We start from the raw sequence: 19,492 nt of genomic DNA, 5'->3' as shown, positions 1-19,492 counted from the left end.
TTGGCAGTTTAAACCACAACCGAGACCTGTTGACCATACCAAAGGCACAAGACTGGTCCACGCAGGCAACAAACAATGGATAAGCATCTTTCTCATAGACTGTTTCAGCAAAAGCATTGACTATACCCTTCCTGAACTGAGCTTGATATTTTGAGTGGCAGCCGGTTTTGTACGATTCTTTCACTTCATTAAGGATGAGCGAGGCAAAAAATTTACTGTCAACGTCCAGGAAGGCAATAGGATGGGATGGGATTTTAAATATTGGGATGACATATGAAACTTTCCATGTATGAGGCATAGTTTTGCATCTCAAAATATTATTGAATAATATTAAAAATAAACTTGGCCCATATTTTCAGGGGCTACCTTTAACACCTTATTACTAAAGCCATTAGGGTCTGTGCCCGATAATTAGATGTTTTCTTTATTTTTTTCAGAATATTCATATATGAGAATTTCAATTTCATGATTGCTTCCCACTTGTGCTGGCACTTCACATTTCCTTTATAAAAATCAGAAAAGAATGACACAGAGGGGTCTTCTGCAATGAGGTAATATGGGAGTCTTGTTGATAGTTAGCTTTATTCTGAACGTATGTCCAGAAGTTCATTGCATTGTTTTTCATGATCGCTTCCAGCACACATTTGCTATTTTATTAGAAATTTAAGTATCTATGTGCTTTAACCCGGTTTTTATACTTTTTTTTTACTTTCTAATTTACTCTAATTTGTCATCTGGGTCAATTTGCATTTGATAGATTAGTCTGATCTAATCTCTTGACGAAAACCGTTTCCTGTTTTGAATAGATTCGTCATAAGAATGAGGCCAATGATGGGAAATGGGACTTATTGTTTCCCTTGTTGTTTCTTGCATTCCATTATAAATAAAGGTGGGTTAAGTGTCCAGGTTAAAAGCAATCATCTTTTGTAATAGTGTAGTCAAATGCATGAACTCTGTGAAGTTATGATTAAAGACACAAATTAACTTTGGTTTCCAGATAATGAGTTTTCTTTTGTTTAGTCCTTCATGCAGACTTGATTGATACAAATAAAAATGAATTCTTATAACGACCACCAACATGCTATGATTGCTTAAATGGTTATTTTCAATCAACGTGTTTGCAGCTGTGAAAGAGGGATTCAAATCATACAAATATAATCTATCATGAAATGTGAATTTCCACTTTGCCGTGTGGGTTTGCTAGGAATATCCCCCTGTACATTGTCATTTAGTATAGTTGGGCCCCAATCCTTACAGATTTTGTTCCACTGTTAAACGGTCTCCCTTTTCCATGAAATCAATCCCTGGTCCGTAGCATTATCATTCATTGCAATCATCAGCAAGTATAAAATCCCCCTCAGGTGTGTTAACTTAAAAAAGACCAAGAAGATTCTCAAGTTCTATTATAAAACCTTCAATTGTGGAGTGAGACGGATGCCAGTATGTGTTGATCAACAAGTAACTATGATTATCTTTCCCATTACCAAGACAAATTTTTACAGCCAAAATCTCCTTCATTTTACATGACATAATTTGACAGGAATGGCTGAAGCTGTTTTTCATTGGTATCAGCAAACCCCCTGATGATCTACATCCATTAATTTGTGTTGTGTCTTGCTGGACAATCTGATAACCATTTCAAATAATGTGTCTCTGAGTGTCTGACTCTTGAAGGTAAATGACCGAATTCAGGTGCATGTCAGCACATAACTAGTGTTTTCAATCAGTTTGTGGGAGCCTCTCACATTCCACGACAGAAGGGCCATCTTTTAAAAAGCAATTGCAAAATTCACAATATTATTAGAAACAATGGGTTTCATTACCAGTTTGGCAGTGCAGAAAAAAAGTAGACGTATTCCATTTACCTCCATTTTGATGCACTGCCAAACTACATGTTTGAGGTAATACCAACAAAAATCCTCATCTTCAAATCCTGCTGCATTTTTTACAAGGCTGTCAACCTGAAGTCCCCAAGCTACCTCACTACCTCTGAGAAACACTCAGAAACTCAGAATCTCTGGAAGCCTACAATCCACCAGAAGTAAGGAGAGGCAACTCCATTGGTGCATGAAGGAAAGAACTAGAAGACTGGCCCTCTCTGTCTATGTCACAAGACTCTGCAACCTTCTCCCCATCAACATTAGACCTGCCCCCTCACTTCTACTGTTCAGGAAGGAGCTTAAGACCCTCCTCTTCAAGGACTGGCTCTTCCCTAACACATTTGTCCACATAGCCTTCACTCCCCATCCTACCTGAGACTCAGTGACTTGATTCCAACCATTTATTCCCCTGGTTGCTTCTAGAGCCCTTGCTGCCAAATCTCCCGCTCTCTGATCTCCTGTTAGCTCCTCAATCCCTTAGTTCTTTGCTTCTCTCGCCATGTTATTCCCCCTATGATTGTAAAGCACTCAGTTGTTTCCTGAAGCTAGGCCCACACTCAAATACCATAATAATAATAATAATTGGATGAGAGGTCAGGTGATTGAAATGGGATGAATCGGCTTTGACATTTCTTGATGTTGTGTTAGAGAGATACAGCTGTCAGAGCATGTTAGCACTCCCCCAAGTGTTCATGCCCATTAATGGAGTTGCTGCATTATAACCCATGATTCCCCAAATGACGAGTGAGATTAAAACTAAAAGCTTAATGTTTAATTCAGAACCAATGTCAGCTAACCCTGACTTCCACATCCAGAATTCATCTATACTAACCATCTTGTTCTCATTCTTCCCTATTTCATGTCACATTTCTTTCATGTTCTTTTTTTAAACTAGCTGGCTGTGGTGTAGCATATAGTGCCCTACTAGAAAGTTGCCATTTTTGGTGCCTGGTGTGGCCCAACATGGCCTAAAGCAGCTATGTGCTGTGTGCATAGGGTGCTTTTGGGGAGGAGGTGGGTTTTTAGGTGGTGGCACAGTGACAGGTGTGTGCTTCCATTTATCTTCCTCCTCCTCCATTTTGCCATGCTTTCTCTGTACTTTGACTCTGGTTCCGTCCTTTCCATGCCCAGCATTGTGTGCTGCCATATTTTTCCTCCCTCTCTTTTCCACATGCATTTCTTTTTGGCCCACTCCAGGTTCCCGTACTTTCCCCTTCCCTTTTTTCCATGTCCAGAAATTCTTGTCCTCCTCTCTGTGCGCCAAGCCCAGCCCACCTTACCCTCTCAGCCCATCATAAACTCTCATCCCTACTGCACTCAGTGTTGTGCACCAGGTGAAACCCTCCTCCTCAAGTACACAACAGTGTGTGAAGTACATTGTGCAGAGCGTCAGGCTGTGGGTGTTATGTGAGCTGCATTTTGAGTAGTAGGCAGGACTTGTACAGACATTCTTTGCCTTTTATATATATATATATATATATATATATATATATATATAGGATAGTGCTTCATGCAGGAATCCTCCTGATTCTAAGAGCTGTAATACTTGATGTTGGTATATTGTTATGCATATTTCAGGGTATTTGTTATATTCACCATGCCAGGATGAAGGTCCCAGTTGTGAAGCATAGGCTGTGCTGAAGTGTTTGCTTAACTTTTGAGCTAAAGTCATGTACTAAGCTAATCGTCTCCTCTTCATGCTAAATGTTCACATTTTGTAACAGCAGCAAAGTAGCAGTGCTGTATAAAATGAATAAACAGATAGAAAATACAGCAGAGGATTGCATTTACATTCAGGTTATATTTGCTGTAATCATTCACAAAAGGCTAAACAAGTCCAACTTTACCAGAGATTATCACCTGACCAACAATACGTTACTGAGAAGCCTTGAAGGAAAACACTCAGTCAGCAGGCTTGAATTCCGACCATCAGAGTCAATTTTCAGTCATCTGCAAAGGTCGATTTCCCTAGTAAACAATGTCATATGTGGTGCGGAAGTCAATCAAAACTTACAATGGGTACGATCCATCCCATCTCATGGTTGTTGAATCCAATTAAGTAGGGGACACGGTTGGACTCCATTCCAGTCAGAATTTCCTCTGGGCTTTTGGGGAAAAACACACCATCAATAACAACAGGGACCATCATGATTTTCTGGAGAAGACACACAAGAAAACAATAATTTTAATTTCTCCTTCTAGATTGATAGTATGGTAACATAACCAAAGCACACATATTTCAGTAAATTATATATTATATGACACCTTTCTTTATTCCCGCAAAGTCCTATGATTTTAAGCAACATTTCTCTTACTTTCCATCCAATACCAAACACATTTAAAAAACAATAAAACAACCACTGAGCCGAATTTACAGCTCCTACCAAAGCAGGTTTTTAAGTTAACCACGGTCTACCTGGCTAGCTTTCATTTAGGTTTAGAGTAAGCAAAGGTATTTTGTATGGATATCCTGAAACATACGGTCGATTTGGCCATTGAGGACTTGACTTGGGGACCCCCGACTAAATAATTTGTTCACTAAAAACATGCACAATTAATTTATCGATTTGAGTCATGGGGACTCATTTATAACAATGGTCATTAAAACACATTCTGAAAACAATTAAATGTCATTCACCAGAACATACAAAAGCTGATCTAACATGCTCTACACAACACATACAATGGTTCTTCAACTTGAAAGAAGTATAAAACAACACAATTAAAATTAGAAGAGCCCAAACATACAATCCCCAAAAATCAAACATTAGTCAAATTCAGAAAGCACACAAATAAACATAACAAACATAATTCTAGCATAGTCTGTCTCTTGTCTCCTGAAGTATATGCACGCATTGCTACTCTGCAACGGTGGAGCTAGAGCATGAATCCAGGTTCAACATTTACAGTGATTGGAACAGGATTTCAAGAAGCATCACAAACCTAATATTTGTCTGGCAGGGTTTCAGAAGGTCATCTGCTCCTTTACAACAACATTCTTCAAGATATGCCCTTACTTTTATTTACAATATTTTATTATACATGGCCATAACTCCCCTGAGCAGGGTGCTATAAGACAATGGGCCGCATTACGAGTTTGCGAAACCGTAGATTCCGTGACGGCGGTGACACTGTTTCCGCGACCGCAAGGCCTATTACGACTTGTCGGTCGCACGCACCAGACTAACATGTCACAGCCGGCATGTAAACACCCACGGACACAGACATATCGCCCCAAAAATCAGTGGAATAACCGTGACCGCCCCCGCCGGCACGGACACAGAATCACCGGATGCGGAAACACCATGATCACGAAAACCCATTATTTAAACCACAATACACGGCTATCTTCACAGACCACAGGCCACATCACCTCTGTGAGCTGTGAGAATCATGACCAATGGCCTCAAGGATTCCTGCAAGAAGACAGCGCAAGCAGAGGTTTAGTGAGGCAGAACACAAAGTGCTTGTTGAGTGCAGACCAGCAGCGCAACACCCAGCAACGCTGTGAGGAAGTCTGGCCCGAAGCAGCACGCAAGTGCACAGCAGTAGGGGTGACCCTACGCACTGTAAAGGACTGCCACAAGAGGTGGAGGCCCAGCATCCCCATTGAAACTGCAGTCGTGGGAGGAGAGGTGCAGCAGTGTCCTGCACCTTGAGGGCATACAGGGCATTGGCAACGCAGAGGCAGGAGTGAGCCCACTTGCTGATGCTGTTAAGTGCACAATGTACAAAGCTATGAGTGTGAATGGACCCCATGAGTGACCAAATGCACCCAGTGATGAACCCCAGGGCAGGAGTGACCCAATGCACCCATTGGTGACCCCTGCCCGCCAGGGCAGGAGTGACCCAATGCATGCACCAATCACCCAGATGACTAGCAACACACACTCAGTACATGCCCCCTGGACATGCACACAGTGCGTTACTGAGTACAAGCTGTGACACACAGACCTGAGTGCATCAGCAGTCAAATGTGTGTACATGCAAGTGGTCACAGATCGTTCAGTGTGATGCATGTGATGGACCCATCAAATACCACCACACGACTGACAGCATGCCCTCTGTCTCCCCACAGGCATGACAAGTGACAGCGACAATGCCCAACAGGCGACGCAACGTCCATCTGCACGTGGCCGACGCAGCCAACCTGCCAGGGATGAGGATGCAAGCACCTCCGGGACACAGGCACAAGCACCAGCTGGAACTGGCATGGATGCACCGGCCCAGGTGACCATCCCTGTACAGGCTGCCGCCACACAAGTGACACAAGCTCCCACCATGGCCACAGAAACCATCCTGCAGGCGGTCTGCACCGCAGAGGACGCTGCATCCAGTAGCAACAGTGCCCCTGTCATGCAGGCCGAAGATCGAGGACATGAGGAGGAGGACAGCATGGATGACCTGTCATCCCTCCACAACCATCAGTTCAGCCCCCCTCACTGCACAGCCCCATGAGGTCACCAACACCCTCCATGGCAGAGATTAGTGCACGCATGCAGTGGATGGAGGAACAGCAGGCCCCCTATACCAGCTTGTCAATAGGCAACTGGAGGAGTCAAAGCTGCAGTGGGAGGAGGCTAGGCTGCAGCGAGAAAGCAATGCAACATCGGTGTGTCAGCTTTCCAGGGCCATCAGGCATTTCGCCACTACAAGTGTCAACTTGGCGCGCCATGTCCGGGAGAGCATCAGTGTCATGTCCCCCATCGCTGAGCGCATGTATGTGGCCCAGCAGGCATTTCTTGGACGTGTGCCACCAGTCGCTCCACCAGTGCCATCCACCAGCACCACCCCAACAAGCTCCGTCACTGGCAGCCCACGGAGGTGCTCAAGTCGGCTAAGTGCACCCTCTGGCAAGGACGCTCATGCACATAAGCGCGGCCAGAAATAGTGCCACGTGGGAATGACTGTTCACAAGACAATCTGGGAAACATTGGGTGTATGGGGGTGGGTACGTTTGGGTGGTGGGGGAGGTCCATGATGGGGTTAGTGCTCTGGGGGATGGTTGGGGGTGGGTACGTTTGGGTGGTGGGTGGGCACAGGTGTACAGCTTTCCGATCCAATTCACCTTCTTACCTGCTTTGTTGACAATAAATCACTTCTTGAAATGATTTTATGAGTGGATATCGGTTATTTCATTTGCAACCAATCCATTTATTGATATGCATCATCATAATCATGCAATGCTGTTCATGTACAGTCTCTCAAAAATAAATGCGAATGAGTGCATACCGTGCATGTTGTCCATCATGTGCCCCCCTGCGAGGGGGTGCAGCCATCCCATCCCCATCCCCACTGTCATCTTCATCATCTACTTCACCATCATGCTCTGTGTCTGGGAGCAGAGGGACGTTCCTGCACATGCACATATTGTGCAGCATGGCACACACAAGCACTATTTTACCCGTCTTCACTGGGCTGTACAGCAGTGACCCGTCAGGTCTGCTCAAGCAGCGGAACCTGGCCTTCAGTAGACCAAATGTCCTCTCGATCATGCCACACAACGTGTGCCCTGTTGTAGGCCTCCTCATGCCTGTTCCATGGCCTCCGTACGGGCGTCATCAGCCATGGCGTGAGTGCATATCCTGCATCACCTACATGGGATGTAAATGGAGGGGACATGTCAGTGCTTGTGGTATCCATGTCTTGATCAGATGCAGTGCAGTCATTAGTCAATCATCCATATGGGGCAAGCAATGGTCTGACCAGTGTGTGAATGCCATTCCAGGGTCACTGTTGTCCACATTGGCACTTTGTACATTGTCCAACGACTTGATGTGCATATGTAGTTGCCCTTGTGCTTATTTGTGGTTGATAAGTTTGGCATGGTGCAGTGTACATACATGGAGGAGTCAGTCAATGCACACTGTGATGATGTGGTCGACGCACAATGTCGGATGTGCACTCATGTGCATTGGGGGGCACTGGTGCATTGGGTCGGTGGGTGGCATCACTGCCTCATGTCGTATTGGCTTGTGCTACCAGTACATGTCTTGGTTGTGCATCTCCTTAGTCAGGGTGTGTACGGGCACACTGTGCCCACCTGTGATGTGTAGCTTTGGAAAGTGTGGGTTGTGGTTACTGCCCATTTCATTGGCCAGGGGGTGATGCATTGCCAGTTGTAGGAACCCAGACACAGAGGTCATTGCCCTGGACAACCCCCTCCCCCTTTCACAGGGGCCGTGCATGGGCAGTTGTACTCACCCAATAGCCATGTGCTTTGTCCAGCATAGCGTTCCATGTACCAGGACAATGTCGAATTCGCAGGACCATTGAGTCATGTTTTGACCCCGGAAAACGTGCGCAGCAATGTGTTATCACTTGTCCAGCGTCACATACCATCTGTACATTTAGTGAGTGGTATAGTTTCCTATTGCGGTACACCATCTCCATTGCACGTGGTACAGTAAGCTCTATGTGGGTGCAGTCTACTGCACCAATGCAATTTGGCATGGCCATAATAGCATTAAGGTGAACTTGGTGGCAATGACCTGGGTGAAGGTAAGGGGGAGGGCGATGTGTTCCGATACATGGCGCAGAAGGGCATCCAGTACTTGGTCCAGTATTCTTGAGAGGATTGTGACAGCCCATGTAGCTCACCAACAGTGTGCTGATATGTTCCAGTCGCAAGGAAACGCAGTACCGAGACCACATTCAGCAGGGGTGGGATTGCCGTCCGTATGCCAATGCGTCCTCAATCATGGTGACGATGGACATGATTTTTGGACGGTCCAGTCGGTATAATGTGTGGCACTGCCCTGGGGTCAGGTTCCAGGGTGAGGCCCTAATGCGGGGTATTGTCGGCAGCCTGCAGGGTCGTGCCGGCTGCACATTTGGGTTTGGTACGGGTGCAGGGTTTGCTATCTGCCGCCTGCGCCTCCTCCGCCTCCGCCTCCTCCACCTCTGCACCATTGCTGCCACCATGTGCATTGCCTGTAGGTTCAATAAGCCCAGACCCAATGCTGCTACAGCGGCTGCCTGCATAGTTGTGTTTAGAGTTGGCCTGGGTGTAGGTGTGGCCCTTTTGTAGGCTCCCAGTGATCTGCTGGGTCAAGCTGGGCTCTTTTGGTGCACCTGTGGCCTGATTCAGCTCATCTGACACTGTTTAACGCCATCACCACGGTGGCGGCAGTACCACCACAGATTTCATGGTTCTACCGCCAATTTTGTGGCGGAGTTTCTGTGTCCATGCTACTCGTAACGCACACAGTGTTACATATTGCCAGAAACTGTGGGTGTCGTTGTGCTGTGTCTGCCGACGCAGTTATCGGGTGTGTTGTATCCGCTGTGGTGGTTTCGGGGTAGTGGTGTTTCTGTGATCGAAGGTCGGAATTCACTGTTCCGGTAAACGGTGCCGGTACGGTAAACGGTCCGGACCAGCGAACTCGTAATGAGGCCCAATATATCAATCCCATACTTCCAGAGCAGAGTTACATTTTAGACTGTAATTTCTAGTGTCAGTAAACACTGAGAAACATAATACGGTCTTCACAGTGTTAATCCGAGATTGTGCATTCATTCGTTTGTAGTAGCATAGTTCCTACCTTAGGATAACATGGGTTTTCGTATATTCCCAGACATGGATTTCAGGTAGTGTGGAACATCTCTTCTCGATTTTGAATTATCCAGGTTGTTCTCACAAATGGACCGGATGCTGACATTGAGGCATGACTCTATTTAGAAGTGGAATGTGTCCTTCTTCCTGTGCTGCTGGGTTATTTATTTGCCACTTAAAGACCCTTCTTCCAGAGTTTTACAGTTCAGTCCCCCAGTGAGGTTTGTCTGTTACAACGTGCTGCATCTCATCTTCTACAAAACTCTTGTATATGAATTATTTGTAGGCCCTTCCTAATCCATTTATGTTAAGACGAGGCTTTATTTTCAACATTTTAATTGTGTAGTTAGTCCCTTTCAATATAAGGAAGTTCGATGATACGGACATAGGATGATGATACAGCAGTTAATTTTAAGGCATGGAGAGCCCTCACTGAATTTGTCTTTTATCCCTCGGATGACAAACCACCCTGAACACTGCCCATTTGTACTTGCTTATTTTTCTTTCCTTACTACTGTATAAACTTGAACGTTGGTTTCTCGGATCCCTTCACAGGCGTGGCCACAGTGGAGCACCTGACTGGCTCATATTTGATCCCTTGGACTGCTCACTAATAACCAGCAACTATTTGTTCTAGACCTGCAAGCGCTAGTTAACTGTTTGAAATGTTTAAGTTTATGTATATTGGTTGAACTGAATGTAACACCAAACATGGGCAATGCTCCATGGGCATCCCACAAGCGAGGCAGGGTAACTGCATTACCATCGGCAGCTGGGAGAGGGGCAGCCCCAAACCCCCGCACCTGCTCCTCTCCTTCCCCCCCAGCTACAGAGACACGCAGTTTCGGCAGCACAAAAGCCACGGAAGGGTAAGGTGCAAACAGTCATAGCACCCTTCCTCCAAACAGCAAGGTGCTAAAGCGCCACAAGGAAACACCATCAGGCAGGGCCCAGGTTCAAAGATCTGCCCCGACCAGGGGGTCAGACAGTCGGCTATCCGGCCGGGGGCTGCGACAACAGCGGCCCCCATCACATACACAACAAAGACCCAGGGCCTCCCTGGGTCCTATACATGAGAGCAGCATGCTCAGAGTAAACACAATCTGTTTGTGGACCCTGAACAGGGACCCAAGCAAACAGGAGTTTCACTGTTTACTCAGTGTCTTCCAAATCTTCTTGCTTCTTTAGCAATTCTTGAAGTTCGTTGTACATCGCAGTGTCTTTTTGCTTCCCGAACATTGTACTGTTCAAAGCATTTACAATACAGCTTTAACGAAGGAAGAAGCGGCAACCGAACGGCCAGCGCGGACGCGGTCAATTTCAACATTTTCAGCATAGAACGAAAAGCGAGCGGCGAGCGTGTCCAAAACAAAACAAACAAAGACGCGTGCCGCAGAATCATCTCCAAAAACCAGTGCGGACGAGGGAGAAGCGGCACATGAACAAGCACGGCGCGGACGGCATACGATTCAACACTTTTAATGTAAGCCACCGCGCTGGGGCTATGAGGGAGGATAAATAGACATTTATGTCCGGAAGTTTTGATTACAGTGGACCGGAACCCCCGCGTTATAAGGCAGACTGGGCAAGATAACGCAAGGCAGTTTTAAACTCGGGCAGAGTCACAAGCCAGCTTGGGACCTCGCCTTTGCTTTACAACCACACAGAGCTAGCGAACACAGTTCCAAGCGCGGCGGGCCCAACGACTGCAGATTTAAAATAATTTCTGTAATATTGCAGGGCGACATCACAGCGAAACCAATTTAAATCAAACCCTGGGGGCTGCCCAATTTTCTGAACCCGGGCAAGAAGGCCCAGTCAACATTTACCCAGCATGGGCAACAAATAGAACAGGCGCAAACAACTCGTCGATAACAACGGTTTAACTCCTTGATAAAACCCACCTTTTTCTTTTACCTATAGCAGGCATAGAAAAACATGGGGTCCAAACGGAAAACACGGGCACCCCCAACACTGGCGCAGAAGCCCAAATCTCCACAACTGCTAGCAGCCATTGAAGCGGCAGAGCACTACGGATGGGCATGGGTTAGAGAAAACATGTGCGGCCTACCCAGGGAAGGAATTACCAGCTCACCCAGCCAGGAGGAGTTTTCTGCACCATTAAAAAGGAGAAAAATATCCGAAGGCGCCAGAAAAGGTACCAAAAAATTGTCAGAACTATGCGAGAATGTAGCGGAATTACAGCATCTAATGGTAGAAATAAGGGGGAAACAGACACCGCCCACAAGGGAACCTGGGGCCTCAAACCCCACCATTGCAATAGAACCTACAATAACGGTTGTCAACCCACCCGTAACACCACCTATAGCAACCCCGCCACAACAAGCACAGCAGTTGCAAATAGCCCCTACAGCTATAAATACAACAGCCTCCACAACTCCAGCAACTGATCCAGCAGGTGCCCTAAAAGCTTGGACAACCCCAGGCACAGACAACACGTGCGCAACAGGGACTCCCGGCAGCAATTAACTGACATAGTAACAATTTGTAATGCACAATTAGACCAGAAAATGAAATCCTTCCAAATAGAGATATTAAATAGATACAAAAGATGCCTGGCATGGAACATTGATACCACAATCAAAGAAGCCATATGGGCCAAAGAATTTATAGAAATCTTTTCCCTAATAGAAGCCCAGCGCAAAGGGAAAGATGCTTTCAGAGACCCCAAAAAAAATAGAAGAAAAAGCTATTGCCAGAAACCCCCAGGTCGAACAAAATTGGGACAACTGGTTACAGGCTTTTGCCATTTTAGCAACAATATACGAAGAAAAATTCCCTTTGGATGGCAGGAAGATCTGGGCATACGTGGATAAAGTAAGGGAGGTAAAAGTAACACAGAGGGGGAAGACATGGCCTGCATACGACATTAGAATTAGGAGGAGCATGTCAGAAAGGCCGGCCATTGAGTGTGATGAAGTCCAGAACGATTTATATACCCTCAACGCCGAACCTCCCCAGGAAGAAGATACCATGCAGTCTTCTTACAAAAATAGCAAAAATTCCCAAGTAAGCAAATCCCATGACAATGATAAATCCAAAAAAGGGGAGCAGCCCTTTCAGAGGAACCAGCCTTGGGCAGCTAAAAATAATGCCCACAGACAGAACAAACAGCAGGCTGTCAAATCCAACATCCCATGCAGAAATTTTGGGAAAAACCAGTGTACCTGGGGCAAAGAATGGTAGTACAAACACGCCTGCACAAGCTGCAACGGCGACCATGCAGCAAGCAACTGCACCAGACTACCAGCCAAGAAAGAATATCCAATTTTTAGAACCAGGACTAACGCCCATCAACCCGGGCAATTTTAGGGACGCCCTAAACAGCTACCCTGACAAGGAAACCACCAGGAGAATATCGCAAGGTTTCACCGAAGGGTTTTTCATCCCATTTATGGGCACTGGGCCACAACACATCCCGACGAACCTAAAATCAGCCAGGGACAACCCCCAGATAGTAGAAACCAAAATCAAGAAAGAACTGCAACTTGGAAGGGTAGCAGGTCCCTGGGATTTCATGCCTTTAAAAGACTATTTAATATCTCCACTAGGCCTGGTCCCCAAAAAAGAACCCGGAAAACTGAGACTAATTCATCACCACTCCTATCGTAAAGGCCAGTCTTTAAAAGACGGCATCCCACACACAGAATCCGCAGTATCTTACACGCATTTTCAAGAGGCGGTAAGGCTCATACAAGAGTGCGGCAGAAACGCGCTGATGGCCAAACTGGACATCGAATCTGCTTTCAGACTCTTGCCAGTCTATCCAGAGTCACAGCAGTGGGTAGGTTTCACCTTTAACAACAACTTCTATGTAGATAGATGCCTCCCCATGGGGTGCACAGTATCCTGTGCACTATTTGAACAATTCAGTTCATTTTTTCAATGGGCTTTCCTAAAACAGAGACCAGGGACAAATATAGTGCACTACCTAGACGATTTCATGATCATAGGGCCACCAAACTCCGAGGAATGCGGCCGGCTTTAGCAAAACTCGAGCACATGGCCGCACAGTGGGGAGTTCCCCTAGCGAGGGAAAAAACCACCAAACCAGACACAAACATAATCTTTCTGGGCATCGAAATAGATTCAGCAAAGGGACTCTGCAGAATCCCCAAAACAAAAATATCAGAACTCCTGGCAAAAATACAAAACCTGATAATGAGAGAAAAGGGGACCGTAAAGGAAATACAATCCTTGGCAGGCAGGCTCAATTTTGCATCCAAAATAATACCTCAAGGAAGGATATTTGCCAAAAGCCTGGAGTTCAAAATCAAATCACTCACCAAACCACACTTTGCTATCCGGCTAGGCAGAGAAGTGAAACAAGACCTGGAAACATGGGGAAATTTCCACAGAGATTTCAACAGGGTTTTACTTTGGCGAACGCCTCTAAATACCCGGTCAAACAGGGTCCTATACACCGATGCAGCTGGGAGCAAGGGGTTGGTAGCCATACTAGACTCCAAATGGGTGGCAGGACACTGGCCCAATTCATGGCAAACAGCAGGGTGGACAAGAAACATCACCCTACTAGAAATATTCCCCATCTGGCTAACATTACACATCTGGGGCAGGCGACTAGCAAATACAGAACCTTTGATCTGGTGCGATAACATGGCTGTAGTGGGCTCCATAAACAGAAGGTCTACAAAATGCCCTCTAGTACTAAAAGTACTACAAGCCATTACAACAGTCACACTACAAGTAAACGTTGTACTCAAAGCGAAGCACATTTCAGGGGCAGATAATAACATTGCTGATGCCTTACCTCGTTTCCAGTGGGCAAGATTCCGAGAGCTAGCGCCACACGCCCAAGAACAGATGACGCCAATACCAGCAGAATTCTGGACAATAATGGGAAGACAAGAATAGCGGCATCAACGCCAACGCCAGAGAGCACAGGCCAGGGTGCCCAACGAAAACCAGGCACCTCTAAAACGGGTGCCAACAACGCATTGGCATCAACGCCAGCACCAGAGAGTGCATGCCGGGATGACCAATACAAAGCAGACACCTCTAAAAAGGGTGCCAACAACACATTGGCATCAATGCCTGCGCCAGAGAGCCCAGGCCGGGATGCCCAACAAGAATCAGGCACATCAACAACGGGTGCCAACAACCTCACAGGCTTCCTAACAGAGATGGCAGAGAGGGCGGTGGCAAGCACTACTGCAACGCAGTACAGTAAGTGTTTGCAAACAGTATTTAAGGCCACAGGTGTAAACCACGTAGAACTTATAACGATTAAAGATATAGAAGTATTTTTAAAATGGGCCCGGGAACAAGGTTTCAAAAGGGATTGGGCAAAAAGACACCTGGTGGCAATTTCATACTTTACAAAAATTCGAGGAGATTCAGACCCCATCCAGAACGCCCTCATCTCTTAAGCAATGAAGGGATGGGGCAGAATAGAGGGTCCACAAGTGGACACCCGCCGACCCCTTGATTTCAGCAAACTGGTGCAGATAGCAAGCCATTTGGAAGCCATATGTTGGCACCCTTACGAGATAACGTTATTTAAAACAGCTTTTTTCCTAGCCTACTTTGGGGCTTTCCAGGTGGGAGAACTCATCGCTTCCAGCACCAAGGCCACAAACGGCCTGGGTGTCATGGAAATCAGGGTGAGGCAAGAGAGTGTTAACATAGAAATGCAACAGTCGAAAACGGGTGCGAAAAGAACCATCGATATTTGTTGCATCGACGAGGCAACAAACGGCCCAGTTTGTATCACCAACCTCTATTATGCGCAACGACCCAAAGTAGGGGGGAGCTTTTTAATCCACAAGGATACGTCGGCCCTAAGCCGCTACCAATTTAAAGGAGTGCTGATAAAAGCAATCAGCATAGCAGGGTCGGATCCCAAACAAGTTGGCACTCACTCCTTCAGGATAGGTGCCGCCACTGCAGCATGGCAAGGAGGTTTAGCACAGCAACTACTAAAAAACATAGGGGGATGGAAGTCAGACTGTTATAAAAGATATATCAGACCGAAATTGATATAGCCTTCCGCCCTAAAATTTTCTTTCTTTTCCCCCTCCTCCCACCACCACAGAAACAGGTGAATCGAGGACCACACTACGATCAGCATGGATAGTGGGCCACTCTTTCGTTTTCAGGACAGGCAGATGGGCTGAAGAGACCAAAGAAGGGCCACCGTTCAGAAACACCATTACTTCATGGTGGGGATACAGAGGCCTACGCTGGGCTGACGTCCACGAAACACTAGCAGAACTGGTGGCCAACAGGGACCCCCTAGAATTCCTGATCATACATCTAGGGGGCAACGATCTAGTTAACACAGCTAGACGCATCCTATGCGAAGAAATCTGCTCCTTCCTAGCAGGCATTTCACACAACTGGAGGGGGACGGAAATATACTTCTCAGCCATTTTACCAAGAAAGATATGGCTAGGGGCCAACTGCTACAAATCTATAGACATATCTAGAAGAAAACTGAACAGGACGATAGAGAGATTCTGTATGACAAGAGGACTGGGTTTCATAAAACATCCAGCCATTACACTAGGCAACCCAGACCTTTTTCTCCATGACGGCACCCATCTGTCTAACCAGGGTATGGAGCATTTCTTTCGGGAAATCAATACAATGCTTGCTCACAGGGGCTGTCTCTAGGGCATACTCTTGGGGGAACACAGTCAGCCGGGAACCTGCCAGTGTGTGGCGGCACAGGTCTGAGGGGGTAATCTCAGGACCCGGTGCCAAAAAGTATGATACCATCATGATATGTGATATTGTTATTGTCATAACCCATATCTGTACAATAAAATCCTACAGCCTTTTTATTGCCAACACTTGAAACAAGTTGTGAGTCTATCATTATGTTACGTTATGTTATTTTGCACTTATATAGCGCCTTATATACTATTGGTATGGTCTGAAGGCGCTGGTAGGTTGAACGCCCTTGGGAACCGAAGTTCTTGTCAGTAGAGGGAGGAGAGAGGATCCAAAAGGTGCGAGTGCGCATCTGGTATGTGTGCAGCTGGTGCGAAAATTCCTGTGGAAGCTGCTTCGTAGCGGTAGGTGTGGTGGCTGAGAGGTCAGGAGTATGTGTTCGAATCTGGCAGGAGTTATCCAGACCGAGAGTGGCAGCGTAAGGCCTGAGGAGAACGCCTGGCTGGGGGTGCGAGACCAGCAGTGATTACAATAGAGTGATGTGGAGTGAGCGGCGTCAGATGTTGATATGAGAACAGTTATACCGAATGGTGTCATAGTATCTCTGTGTTCTAGTTGGGTGGTGGTGTAAGGAGAGAGTAAGCGTGGGGTGTGATATGAGGTATGATCTTTTAAAGGATCCATGCATTCTAGGTATAATATGGACGTCATGCAGTTAAGCAATTTGTCCGTTCTGCACATTCGTCGGCCCTCCACATGTCCTCTCGCCACACACGTCCTCTCGCTACACACGTCTTCTCGCACACACGTCCTCTCGCCACACACGTCCTCTCGCCACAACACGTCCTCTCGCCACCCACGTCCTCTCGCCACCCACGTCCTCTCGCCACACACGTCCTCTCGCCACACACGTCCTCTCGCCACCCAAGTCCTCTCGCCACCCAAGTCCTCTCGCCACACACGTCCTCTCGCCACACATGTCCTCTCGCCACACACGTCCTCTCGCCACACACGTCCTCTCGCCACACACGTCCTCTCGCCACACACGTCCTCTCGCCACACAAGTCTTCTCGCCACAACGCGTCCTCTCGTCACAACACGTCCTCTCGCCACACACGTCTTCTCTCCACACACGTCTTCTCTCCACACACGTCTTCTCTCCACACACGTCTTCTCTCCACACACGTCTTCTCTCCACACACGTCTTCTCTCCACACACGTCTTCTCTCCACACACGTCTTCTCTCCACACATGTCTTCACTCACTACACCCGGCCGCCCTCCACACCAGGCCGCTCTCTACACCCGGCCGCCCTGCACACCCGGCCGCCCTCCACACCCGGCCGCCCTCCACACCCGGCCGCCCTCCACACCCGGCCGCCCTCCACACCCGGCCGCCCTCCACACCCGGCCGCCCTCCACACTCATCCGCCCTCCACACTCATGGGCCCTCAACACTCATGCGCCTTCAACATTCATGCGCCCTCAACACGCATCCGCCCTCAACACTCATGCGCCCTCAACACTCATGCGCCCTCAACACTCATGCGCCCTCAACACTCATCCACCCTCAACACTCACCCGCCCTCAATACTCACCCGCCCTCAACACTCACCCGCCCTCAACATTCATCCGCCCTCAACACTCATCCGCCCTCAACACACATCCGCCCTCAACACTCTTCCGCTCTCCACGGTCATCCTCACTATATGCTCGTTCGCTTGTATACGATCGTCTGGCCACGCGTTCACCTAGTCTATACGTTTGTTGGTTCAGTAAAGTTAATTTTATACGCCCTCATCAGTTCTACGTGCTCCTTAGTTCTGTTTGCTTCTCTGTATTTGCGTTCACATTAGCTTTTACATACTGCTATGTGCATTTCATCGGTTCAGATCTCCTTAGTTTCTCATTGATTTATTCGTAATATCCGCTTCCCTGTATTTGATCTACTTTAGTCGTTTATTGATAGGTCGGTGTGATGGTGCTAGTTTGGAGGCCGGTTGGTTTTAGGGGAAGAGCCAGGTTTTCAGTAGTTTGCGGAAGGACGTTAAGTCCTCAGTTAGGCGGATGTGGGGTGGGAGCGAGTTCCACAGGGTTGGAGCTTGGGCTGAGAATGATGTTCCGCCTATCCTGATTGAGTTTGTCTTAGGAATTGTTAGGAGGCCGGCTGAGCTTGATCTTAGGGTGCGAGAGGGATGATATGGTATTAGTTTTTCTTGAAGATATTGAGGTCCAGTTTTATGCAGTGCTCGATGGGTGAGGCATAAGGTTTTGAAAGCCACCCGACGGGCTACTGGAAGCCAGTGGAGTGTCTTGAGGGCTGGGGATACGTGGTCTCTTGGACCTAGCGCAAGTAGCATTTTGGCCGCCGCGTTTTGTGCTCTTTGGAGTTTATTCAGCTGGTAGGCATGGATTCCGAGGTATAGGGGGTTTCCATAGTCCAGTCTGGATATAACGATTGATTGGACGGCAGAGACTCTGTTCGGAAATTAGAGGTATGGAAAGATGCGCCTGAGGGTTTTAAGGTGGTAGTGGCAGGACTTTGAGACATTGTTGACTTGGCGCGAGAGTGTTAGGCCGGAGTCTAGGGTGCATCCAAGATTTTTCACTGTGTTGGAGGGTGTCAGTGAGTTGCCCATGGCGGATGGCCAGGGAAGAGGGTGCGGAAGAAGATCGGAGTTGCCGCACACCATGATTTCTGTTTTGGCGGGGTTTAGCAGGAGGTGGCTTTGGGTCATCCAGCGGTCAATGTTAAGGAGGCAGGCTGCAAGGTCGGGTCGGGAGTTGGGTTTCGAGTTCAGGAATTTTAAGATTAGTTGGGTGTCGTCGGCGTAGTTGTAACATATGATGTTGTGTGAGCGAATTATTGGCGGGAGGGTGATCAGGTAGAGATTGAACAGCAGGGCAGATAGACATGCTCCTTTAGGGACTCCCGTGTCGACAGGTCGAGCTTGGGAGGTAAAGCCGGAGAGTGTAGTTATTTGGTGCCTGTCTTTGAGGAAAGAGGCTATCCATTTAAGAGCGGTTCCACGGATTCCTAGGGAGTGGAGGCGGTCTAGGAGGATTGAGTGATTGATCGTGTCAAAGGCAGCGGATAGGTCAAGGAGGATTAGTGCTGCGCATCCTGCAGCGTCTGCTGTCATTTTGAGGTCGTCCCAGATCGACGCTCGGGTGGTTTTGGTTCCGTGACGTGATCTGAAACCTGATTGAGCAGGGTCTAGGAGGTTATTGGCTTCGACAAAGGCATTTAGTTGGGAGTAGATGGTTCGGTCAATGAGTTTGGCAAGGAACCTGGTGTTTGAGATTGGGCGGTAGTTTTTGACCTCGAGAGGGTCGAGCGAAGATTTTTTTATTAGAGGTTTGATGTATACCATTTTGAATGCCTCGGGAAATATACCGGA

General features: G+C 47.4%; 1 protein-coding gene across 1 annotated transcript in view; it reads right to left on the bottom strand.

Moving 5' to 3' along the window:
* LOC138455188 (fatty acyl-CoA hydrolase precursor, medium chain-like) overlaps nucleotides 1-19,492 on the bottom strand; it is a 799,801-nt gene that overhangs the window by 279,017 nt on the left and 501,292 nt on the right. The window contains exon 8 of the mRNA XM_069607091.1: nucleotides 3,895-4,035. Coding sequence (XP_069463192.1) covers nucleotides 3,895-4,035 — 141 coding nt within the window. The remainder of the gene's footprint in view (nucleotides 1-3,894; nucleotides 4,036-19,492) is intronic.

This window comes from Ambystoma mexicanum, chromosome 1p, assembly GCF_040938575.1.
Source record: "Ambystoma mexicanum isolate Mex_15411 chromosome 1p, UKY_AmexF1_1, whole genome shotgun sequence".
NCBI classification, from domain to species: Eukaryota; Metazoa; Chordata; class Amphibia; order Caudata; family Ambystomatidae; genus Ambystoma; species Ambystoma mexicanum.
Note: the sequence above shows the minus strand (reverse complement) of the source record. Positions and strands in the feature narration are given on the sequence as shown.